A 9,981-nucleotide genomic window follows, 5' to 3' on the forward strand; every position below is an offset into this window, starting at 1 on the left:
CTTTGGGGGAAACACACAAAACCCACCCAGTGATTCCAGAACATCACACGCAGCCATGCCGTCTCACAGAACTGCTCAGATCCCCATGCCCTGCAATGATAACCTGACATTTCAGCCCATTTCTCCATGTTCTCTCGTGTGCTTTTCTCTAGGGATTTACATAACCCTCTGCCAAGGAGGCAGGGACAGGAAATATTGTTCAGGAATGTGTTACCTGGATGGGCTCAGCTGATCGGGGAAGAGGTGGCACTCAGGGGCTGGGCCACTGCTTCACCAGCACAGTGACAGGGCAGCACTCTGGATACTGTGAATTACTTTGATCTCCCAGTACAGCCAGCGATGCCCAGGAGGGAGATTCCAGGCTGGAAGCATGGAGTAGCTCGGCCTGGCTGCCTCCTGCCCAACACAAAATGAAACAGCAGCTGAGCCTTTCCCTGTCCCAGGACATCCAGCTCCCTCCTGCCTCACCCCGGACGTGGCCAGCTGTGCAGGCTGACCACATGTGATCATGGACACACCCAGCAAGCTCCAAAGGTCAGTCCTGTGCCCACAGCCCTGTCTGGAAATGTGGGATCTGCTGGGTGCCTCCAGGGCCTCGACTAGCTGTCAGTGAACAGAGCGCATGGTCACGGCACTCCCAGCCTCAAGCATCTTAAATCCCTTCCAGACCCCTTCCACAACTCAGCCACTGGCCCTAGAGCCACAGCTAGAGGCTCCTGGAGCATCTGCACTGCCTGGGAGGCAACGGGGCACCCTGGCACCCCAAACCAGCCTTCTCGGATGTTCCATTCACCCCTGACCTCAGCACTGGCACAGCTGTATTGGAGCTTTGGTCTGAGTTACAAAACCTTCCCCACCACTTCTCTTTAAAGAAAAAAGAGACTTTGAGACTTCTCAATTACAAAATAACATTTAAAACTTGTCAGAGTTTATTAAGTGTCACACACAGCAGTGAGTTGAACAGGGGATTTTAACCCAAGTGACCTGGAAATCACTTCCAAGCATTCTGCATCTGTTCTTTCCTCGACTTGCACTTCTCCTTTCCAGTGGCAGAACTGGGATTTCCAGTCTGTTCCCATGCCCACAGGGACACCCCACACTGGCTCTGCACCACAGAAGAGGAACAGCATGACGTGAGATGTGCCAGCACAGTCCCTACCTCCAGCACTTCAGTGTTACTCCTTGAGTGCACTAAACCCAAACAACCCCCATGAGGACACACGGGGTTTATGGCAAGGGAGCTGAAGCTGAAAATACAGGCAGTGAGGACAAGCCCAGAGTCTTGGTTGATGGCTGCACATTGCAGCACATCTGACAAGTGTTTAAAGACTGACTGTGGCTGTAAGAGGCACCCAGAGATTGGGCCTAGTCTGGGGAACTCTGTACATAACCCCACAGGGCTCCATCCTTGGCCCAGTTCTCTTCAACATCTTCATTAAATACTGTTCCTGCTTCAAACCTCTCTCAATTTGTCCTTTGCTGAGTTGTTTGTCAGGGCTGGGCTTCTGGGGTGGCTTTTTGGTGGGTTTGATTTAACTCAGGGCTTATTGCTATTCCATTGTCAATAGTGCGTAGCAGAAAGAGCTGAGATTTAAGAGAACTGAAACTCTTTGGAACCTCAACAACAGGCTGTGTGTTGTGGCTCATGTACTTTCACAATCCCTTTCTTTCCAGTTTTTCCAGTATGGCCTGAATTCTGTGGACGGACTCTTTCCTGGCCTGCCGGACACTGTCCTGGCCCCCAGTCTCAATGGAATCCAGCTCCAGCAGCAGCTTGGTCAACATCTCCTCCAGGAGCCGGTAGGATTTATCTGTCTTTTTCCCTACAAATTCATCCACCTCTTCCTCCAGCTGTTCAGCCTCCCCCATCACATGGAGGATCCTCTGAATCTCCGGCTGGATGGCTGCAGGATTTGTGGAAGGCTGCTCAGCAGGTTTGAAGCCCAGCTCCCGGCTCCCGGCCACGGGCTTCCGTGGAGCGAGGTCATAGAGCTGGGGCTGGGCACTGTACTGCACCCGGGGCTGGGACGGCGCGGGCTTGGCCATCCTGTGCTCGTTCACTGTCCCCGAGTGCCGGTGGTTGACATCAGAATAGTAACTGTGTTGGTTTGGACTTTGCTCAGATCTGTCGTAGACAGAGTCCTGCAGTCAGAGGGAGAAAACATCTCTAAGTGCATTTCCCTTAAACCCAGAGGTTTGCGCTCTCATCCTGCACCAACAGGGGACAGGGCTGGGGACCTGTGCTCTGGTCCCCAGCTGTCAGAAAGCAACACCCCAGCAAGGGGCACCTGGCCAGAGGAGGAGTGTGAGCCCCTGAGCATTCTTTACCCGAGAACAGGGGAGATGCTGAACAGATTTCAGCACGGTCCTGTTTGGATAGACCAGAGGATCCTTCTCCACAGGCAGCACATTCCAGAGCTGCTCCCAAGGATCAGCAGCCCCATCCCCAAGTCCCCCCATCAGGGCTGCTACTGCCCGGGAACCAAAAATGTGGAGAGTCACTTAATTCCTGATCCAACCCAGAGAAAGCCTGTCTGACCCATTTCAAGACCTGCCCCAGGGCATCTTGTCCTTCCAGTACTTAATGGAATCACAGCCATGGATTTTAGTCTTCTGTATGCAAACAGGACCTCACCTGTCCCTGTGACTCCCAGGTGGGAGGGTGAGAAGGAGCCCCGCTGCCGGTCCAGGACGGGTGTGAATCGGAGGCGTAGAAGCTGCCGTGCCCCGAGGCCGCGGGCCAGGCATAACGTGGCTGCACCCCATAGACAGAGGGGGGGCCCCAGGCGTCCTCCGGGGCTCTGGGCTGTGGCACAGGGCCCTGCCCCGTGACCCCTGCACTGCTGTCTCCGTATGGATACTGCGGGATCGGCATTCCCGGGGTCTGCAAGGACAGGGGGAACAGGGATTACAACTGGGGTCACTCCCAGCACTGCTCCCTCAGACAGCCCTGGGAACTGGAGGGGGCAGCCAGCGGGGTCGGGCTCTGCTCCCAGGGAACAGGGACAGGACAAGAGGAAACAGCCTCAAGCTGTGCCAGGGGAGGCTCAGGTTGGACATCAGGAGGAACTTCTCCATGGAAAGGGTTGTAAAGCATTGGTACGTAACACCCAGGGAGGTGATGGAGTCCCCATCCCTGGAGGTGTCCAAGGAACAACTGGATGTGGCACTCAGTGCTCTGGTCTGGGTGACAAGGTGGGGATCAGTCACAGGTTGGACTCTATGATCTTGGAGATCTTTTCCAACCTCAGCAATTCTGGGATTCTGCGAAGCGGCTGCAGCTCAGGCTGGCTGCCCAATTTCTGCTTTCCTAGCCCAAAAGCTCAGGGTGTCCAGAGAACAGGGTGACCACCAGTTTTTGTAAGAGTAAGACCAGGCAGGACAAGATGCTCAAGAGCCACAGGGATCCCCAGCTCCACCAGAGCAGGCCCCGCCGCTTGCCCCTGCCACAGCCCCAAGACCCAACATCCCAGGAACCGCACGCTCCGACCCAGGGCTGAGAGTGTCCCTTACCTGTGGCGGGGAGTAGCCGGGGACCTGCTGCCTGCGGAGCGCGGAGCCCTCGCTGGGACACTCCGGGGGGACGTAGCTCCAGGCGGGAGCGGGCGACGGGGGCCGGTAGAGGCCCGTGGGCTCCGTGGCGTAGGGGCTCCGCGGGGGCCCCGAGCAGTAGAAGCCCCGTGCCTGCGGCAGGCTGGCGTAATGCGGGTATGGGGGGCTGTAGGCTCCGTTGGCGTAGGGAGAATCCATTGCCTGGGGACAAGGGAAGAGCACAGGGAAGGTAATGGGACATGGGCACAGGCAGAGCTGCTCCGGGAATGAGGACTGGCCCTCCCTGCAGCATTTAACCAGGGGGTTCCTTTGCTCTCAGCTGATCTGCCCCAGTTTTAGGCCCTCCTGGTCTAACCTGGCTGTACCAGGTCTAACACCGGGCTTAACCAGGTCTCACTCAGCCGAGCTGGGCTCAGGGAGAGTTGTGCAGCCCCTCACAGTGAGCAGCTCCTGCAGGATTCAATGCCAGCACTGCATCACCGACCGGAGGAAGGGAAACACTCCAGAAAGTTCATTTCCCCACTCATTCTCGCATAGACACGACGCAAACAGACCAGCTCTGCCCGCCAGTGTTCAGCTCCTTGAGCTGCAGGTCCTGTGCGTCTGTGTATGGAAAGTCTGCACATCCAGGATCCGCCTGAGGATTTACCTGGATCCATCCCATAATTAACGTGTACGGAACGCGAATTTCCATCTAACTGCAGAGGGGATAATGAAGCACAGGATTTCAGGAGCTCAGGGAATGACTCCCTGTAGCTTCGGGCAAAGCAGTATTTTGTCCCTGAGCTGCTTCACGGAGCGCAGGCTGTACAACCTGTGTGCCGGGATCCATGGAAGAGCCGGATCAGCCCCGACAACATCCCGGAGGATAAACCCAACCACAGCCGTGGCCGGAGAGCAGACCCTGCTTTGGCAGGGCAAAGCCTCTCCCGTCACACCGAATTTCAACAGTAGCCCGAGACGCAGGTGCGACAAACGCCGCCGGTGAGGGATCCGGCAATGCCCAGCCGCGGGACCGGGGCCCTCCCGCTCCCCAAACCGCTCCGGGACCGCTGCATTCCCGGGATCTCTGCACTAACACACGTGTCCCAGAAACGTCCCCGTGAGCCGGCTCCGCAGGCAGCGCTTCCCCGCGGGCGGCGGTCCGCGAGCGGAGCCACGAGAACCCGGCGGGGCGTGGGAGGCTCCGGACAGGGGTCGGGGCTGGCGCGCCCGTTACCGGAGCAGGGCCAGGCTGAGCAGTCCCCGCCCGTCCCGCGGGGCCGTGCCCGCCCGCCCCCGTTCCCTGCGCGGCCCCGCTCCCTGCGCGGCCCCGTTACCTGCGCGGCCGCCGCGGGCGGGCGCGGGGACCCTGCGGGGCGAGGCGGGCCCGGCCCGGCCGCGCGGGGCTCCATGGCCGCCGCCAGCGCCCCGCCCCGCCCGCTCGGCGCCCAATCGGCGGCCGCCCCCTGCCGGCGCCGGCCAATCGGCGGTGGCCCCGCGCGCACGGCTGGCGCGGCTTAAAAGGGCAGCGGCGGGTGGGCCCCGCCCGGCGCGGGCGGTTCCGGGGCGGCGGCGGCACCGGCGCATGGCGGCGCTTCCGCTGCGGGCGCGGCGGCACCATGAACTACATGCCCGGCACGGCCAGCCTCATCCAGGACATCGACAGTGAGTGCGGCCGGGCCGCCGCTCCAGCAGCGGCCCGTCCCCTCCGTGCCGTGTCGGTGCCGCCCCGCCGCGGGGTCTGGGCTCCCGCTCCCCCTGGGTCCTGCCCCGCGGTTCCCCGTGGGACGCCAGGACCCCTCTTCCCGTAGGGAGCCGCCCCCCCCCCCGTGGGCTCCGGCCCGGCGTGCTGCTGCCCCGGGCGGGAGTCCCGGAGCCCCCGCGGGCCGTGGCCGACCCCCCGCTCTCCTCTCCCCGCAGAGAAGCACCTGGTGCTGCTGCGGGACGGCCGGACGCTCATCGGGTACCTGCGCAGCATCGACCAGTTCGGTACGGCCGCGCCGGGGCCTGCGGGCAGCTGGGCAGGGGGGGAGGAGGGACCCGCGGTGTGTTTTTCGAGTGGGTTCGTGCTGTGGGTTAAACATCTGCCCGTGTGTCGCATCCCCCTGGACTTGGTGCTTCACGGAGGTTTCTCCCGCACCTGGGACCTTCCCCTCCCGCGATTGCATCCAGCGCTGATGCTCTGGCGTCGCTTTTTGAGTAGAAACAGCCCGGTGATGTTCATCCTCCTTGCCCAGAACTTGCAGCACCAACATCGCCATCCTCTCCTCTGCTCGCGTCGGCACGGGGGGCTCGGGTGGGCTCAGCGCGGGGGTCTGAGCTCACTGCCTGCCCTGCCCGGGGGGAGCTGAGGGCAGGAGCTGCTGAGGTGCAGAGAGCTGGGGACAGCGTCGCCGCCTTCAGTGACCCGGCTCGGAGCACCCACCGAGTGATGGGACCAGCGCTGTCCCTGCTCTGGGGCTCTGCCTGGTGGGACGGGACACTGTTCAGCCGGAATTCACACTGGAACATCGCTGGTTTTCCGTCTCTCTCTTTGCTGCAGCGAACTTGGTGTTGCACCAGACTGTGGAGCGCATCCACGTGGGCAAGAAGTATGGGGACATCCCTCGGGGCATCTTCGTGGTGAGGGGCGAGAATGTGGTGCTGCTGGGGGAAATTGTAAGTGCACAGCTCCCGCTGCAGTCTGGGCCTGCGCCAGGGTGTTTGTGGTTTGTCTGCCTGTCTGCTGTGACAGGTGCCCTGCGGTCCGGGGATGCTGTGCAGAGCTGAACCAGTCGTTTCTCCTGCAGGACCTGGAGAAGGAGAGTGACACACCTCTGCAGCAGGTGTCCATCGAGGAGATCCTGGAGGAGCAGCGGGTGGAGCAGCAGGCCAAGCAGGAGTCGGAGAAGCTGAAGGTGCAGGCGCTGAAGGAGCGGGGCCTCTCCGTCCCACGGGCAGACACGCTGGATGAGTACTGAAGCTGCTGCCCCTTTCCTGCAAGGAGCGAGGGCTGCTCCATGATCCGCCTGGGCAGGGACAGATTTCCCTGGAAAGGCGGGTTTTATTTTCAGATTGTATTTCTGTGGTGCTGGTAACTGTACACAAATCATGCCTTTAGTCTCCTTGTGGAGAAGGAGACGAGGAGGGCCCGGTGCACTGGGCGTGCAAGCGTTAGTGTTTGGGAGGCAAATCACTGCTCCTTGGGTTTGTTTGCTTTTTCCTCCTCACATGACTCTGGGTGAGAGTTTTCCTTGACGTGTAAATAAATCCTTGATCCTGACATCGATGGTTTTCCAGTATTCTGGTCCTTACAGTTCCCCTCTCTCAGGATGAGCACCCCTCAGGCCACCTCTTGTGCCCTCTGTGTGCTGTGCAGGGAGAGCTGGGACCCTTGGTCCTGCCGCAGGCTGGGCTCACTCTGAGGGAATGCTGGAGCCTGTGGCAAGGTCCTCTCTGGGCCGGGGAGCAGGACCTGGGTACCCCCTGTACCCCAACACAGACTACCTGTACCCCCCAGCCAGGCTGTGCCACTCCCCTGCAGCTGAACCCACTCTTTACCTGCTGATAAAGAGCTGCTGCAGCTGGGGCTCCACGGAGCCTGCACCTCCTCACCTCGGTGCTCAGAGGGAGCTGGTGCAGCCGTGTGTGTCAGGTTGGAGAGTTCTGTGCCCCCTGTGTGTCCTGGCACTTCCGTAGGGAGGAGAGTCCTTGGCATCAGGGCTGGCTTTGGGCAGATGCCAGGCTCCAGGAGCCTCCTGGGTGTGGGCAGGGAAGGGCAAAGCTTGGCAGGGACAATCCCTGCGGAACCTCAGGCCACTCTCCTGGGCAGTGGGGGAGTTCTCTGGGGGAAGAGTCCGTGCTGGGGGGACAGAGGACAAGCCCAGCTCTGCTTGCTGGGGCTGAGCACAACTGTCCTGGAGAGCTGACAGCTGCTGTGGCCAGCACCGGCCCCCTCTCACTGGCCCAGGGACCACTTGCTTTGGGGGGAAATATTTCTGCCCCGTTGGGGTTGTGGGTGTTGTGGGTTTGGGGGTAGCAAAGGTTTAAATAAGAAAACACAATTTCTTGTTCTAACAAAATTTAATAAAAAGCATTTATGGAGCTGGCTCCTGTGGCTAGAAAATCTGTGGCAGGAGGGGATGGCTCTTCGGGGGTATTTTTGCTGTCCCTGTTTGTTTGGGGGTGTTTTGGGTGAAGGGCGAGCAGGGCAGCAATGCCTGTGGTGGCTGGGGGGAGGCAAGGGGCTGCCCAGCCCCGGTGGTGGGGTCCCAGCCCTCCAGCCCGGGGCTTTGGGGGGTGTAAGGAGCTGGTGGAGGTCAAGACAGGGACCTATTCTTGCTGCACTTGAGCCCATTCTCACGGCGTCAGTGTGTGACCTCTGTGGGCACCGGGGGCTGTGGTTCGTCTGCGCTCTCCAAATAGCAACACGGGCAGCCTTGGGATGGGGGGGACACCCCCGGCCGTGCTGCAGCAGGAGGGACAGGGTCACCCCGACAGAGCCTCCCCTGCTCCTGTCACTGCAGTGGGAAACGGGCTGGAAGAGGGGAATGTTCTCGAAGGTGTCTCGGCTGGGCAGGGTGGGGGGCTCAGGGCAGCCTCGGGGTTCTTGGGTCCCTCAGCCTTCAGGTCCTGGTGAATTTCCAGTGCCTTTGCTTAGCATCATTTTGGTTTTGTGCATTTTGCGCATTTGTGCATGTTGGTACTTCAAGCCCTGTTGTTTTTTAGGTGAAAAGCTGCAAATGGAGCTGTGTGGTGACTTTGTGCAGGGGCCTGGGGGGTGTCTCAGGGGGCTGTGGGGGCTGGGGTGTCCCAGTTAACCAGATCCCCATGAGGGTTCTGGGTGCCTTTTTGGGGTCTGTGTCCTGCTCTGGGGACTGGTCACCTGGAACATTTCCTCATGTGCTGTGGCACAGTGTGACTGTGCCTGTGCTCCCTCCTGAGGGGCACTGATGGGGGGGTCGTGCCCCTCCAGCCCCCCCAGCCTGGAGCCAGAGGGGCAGCTCTGCGTGGGGTGTTTTGGTTCTTCTCACAAACAACTGTGTCCTTGTGCTGAGGCCTTGTGCTGGGAGCGGCTGCTCCGTCTGGGATAGCAGTCCTGGATGCCTCGCAGCCGGGGCTCTCCGGTCCCTGGAGCTGTGTCCCCCTCGCTGGCAGGGCAGGGGGGCTGTGGGGGCTGGGGGCAGTGCACAATATTGGGGTGTCTCTGGTGTCCCTGAGCACCCAGAGCCGTCAGTGCTCTGTGTGTGCTTGGCTGGAGCTCTGGGCTGGATGCTCCTGGCTGTGACTTGGGGATTTCAAACCCTCCTGGGTTTCCCTCCACACCTGAGAGGAGGTGGAAGCAGGTGGGTGAAGCCTGGAGATGGGGAGAGCTGTGGCATGACCTGGGAAACACACTTGAGGGAGCTCAGCTGCAAAAAGGATTTCCCAGTAAAGTTTCCCAGTTTTGGAAAGGGACAGTGCAGCTCCTGGCTTCCTCCTGGTCCCTGCAGCACCTCCAACTAATCCCACATTGCTGACCTGAGCAGGAGGTGTTTTCTGGCACACAATGGAGAATGGCAGCCCTGACGATGGAGAAGAACATCCTGGGGAGCAGCAGCACCATTCTGGATGGCAGGTGGGACCCAAATCATCTCGGGAAAGCTGGGGACAGGCAGGGGAAGACATAGGGCTCCCCGGGCTGGCTGCCGGCGCAGTGAGGGGGTGACCTCCCCCTGGGCCAAGCTGTTGAAATAGGGGGGAGGAAGGTCAGGCTGCCTGCAGGAGGGTGCAGGGGCTGACGTCAAAGGAAGCAGCTGTAATTCACGGGTTCCTGGGAGTGCTGGGCTCTGGGCCGTAATTCATCCCAGAAATGTCATTTCAGCCTTGAGCGTTATCGCTGCTCCGCCGTGTCCCACTGCTCCCAGCCCTGGGGAGGATAACAGGGCCTGGGGAATAGGGGGGCTGCCTGGGGCTGCCCTCACTTCCAGTCCCAGGCTCAGCAGCTCAATGTATTTAATTTTCAGTATTCTATGGGCTGTCCTGGTTCTTGTGCAGTATTTGCAGAGGCTCAGCCTGACTCGTTACTCCACAATGGTTGTGCTGTGAGATGGTCTCATCCATCATTATCCCTTATTATCCATTATTATCCATTTTTACCCATCAAAGGTTGAACTCGATGACCTTGGAGGTCTTTTCCATCCTCAATGGTTGTGTGATCTGTGATTATCTGTTTTCTGTCACAGCTGATGACCCATGCCATGGGCCCCAGGTCCGTGTGCTGCGGGGCCTGTCCATGGCAAGGCACAGCAGGAACTGGTCAGGGGAGCTCTGCCTCCCTCCTGCCCCTCGGGGCTGCAGGTGGCCGGACCGTGGCCGGGCTGTCGCCGCTGCCCTGTCCCAGCACGCTCCCAGCCCCGTGCGCACGGCGCTGACCCGCAGCCCCGGCAGATGCGTGGGGAGCCGGCTCTGGCCTTGGCCCGCGGGGCC

At 60.4% G+C, this 9,981-nt stretch overlaps 2 protein-coding genes across 3 annotated transcripts; one reads left to right on the top strand and one right to left on the bottom strand.

The window, feature by feature from the left end:
* Positions 1-898: 898 nt before the first annotated feature.
* On the bottom strand, positions 899-4,946 carry BAG4 (BAG cochaperone 4). 2 transcript variants are annotated; one of them, XM_039564346.1, is made up of 4 exons: positions 4,872-4,946; positions 3,514-3,753; positions 2,636-2,884; positions 899-2,142 (listed from the first exon to the last, which is right to left on the bottom strand). In XM_039564346.1, exons 1-4 carry the CDS (start codon positions 4,944-4,946, stop codon positions 1,654-1,656), a joined length of 1,053 nt encoding a protein of 350 aa, XP_039420280.1. In that variant the 3' UTR covers positions 899-1,653. The 2 variants fall into 2 exon arrangements, with proteins under 2 accessions (XP_039420280.1, XP_039420281.1); XM_039564347.1 differs by lacking the exon at positions 4,872-4,946 and adding an exon at positions 4,367-4,794.
* Positions 4,947-5,086: 140 nt separating this feature from the next.
* Positions 5,087-6,798, top strand: LSM1 (LSM1 homolog, mRNA degradation associated). Its single transcript, XM_039564359.1, has 4 exons — positions 5,087-5,199; positions 5,455-5,523; positions 6,077-6,192; positions 6,324-6,798. The coding sequence occupies exons 1-4, from the start codon at positions 5,154-5,156 to the stop codon at positions 6,492-6,494; spliced, it is 402 nt and encodes a 133-aa protein (XP_039420293.1). The 5' UTR covers positions 5,087-5,153; the 3' UTR covers positions 6,495-6,798.
* The last annotated feature ends 3,183 nt before the right edge of the window (positions 6,799-9,981 follow it).

The sequence above is a fragment of the Corvus cornix genome, chromosome 22 (genome assembly GCF_000738735.6).
Source record: "Corvus cornix cornix isolate S_Up_H32 chromosome 22, ASM73873v5, whole genome shotgun sequence".
In the NCBI taxonomy this organism is placed as follows: Eukaryota; Metazoa; Chordata; class Aves; order Passeriformes; family Corvidae; genus Corvus; species Corvus cornix.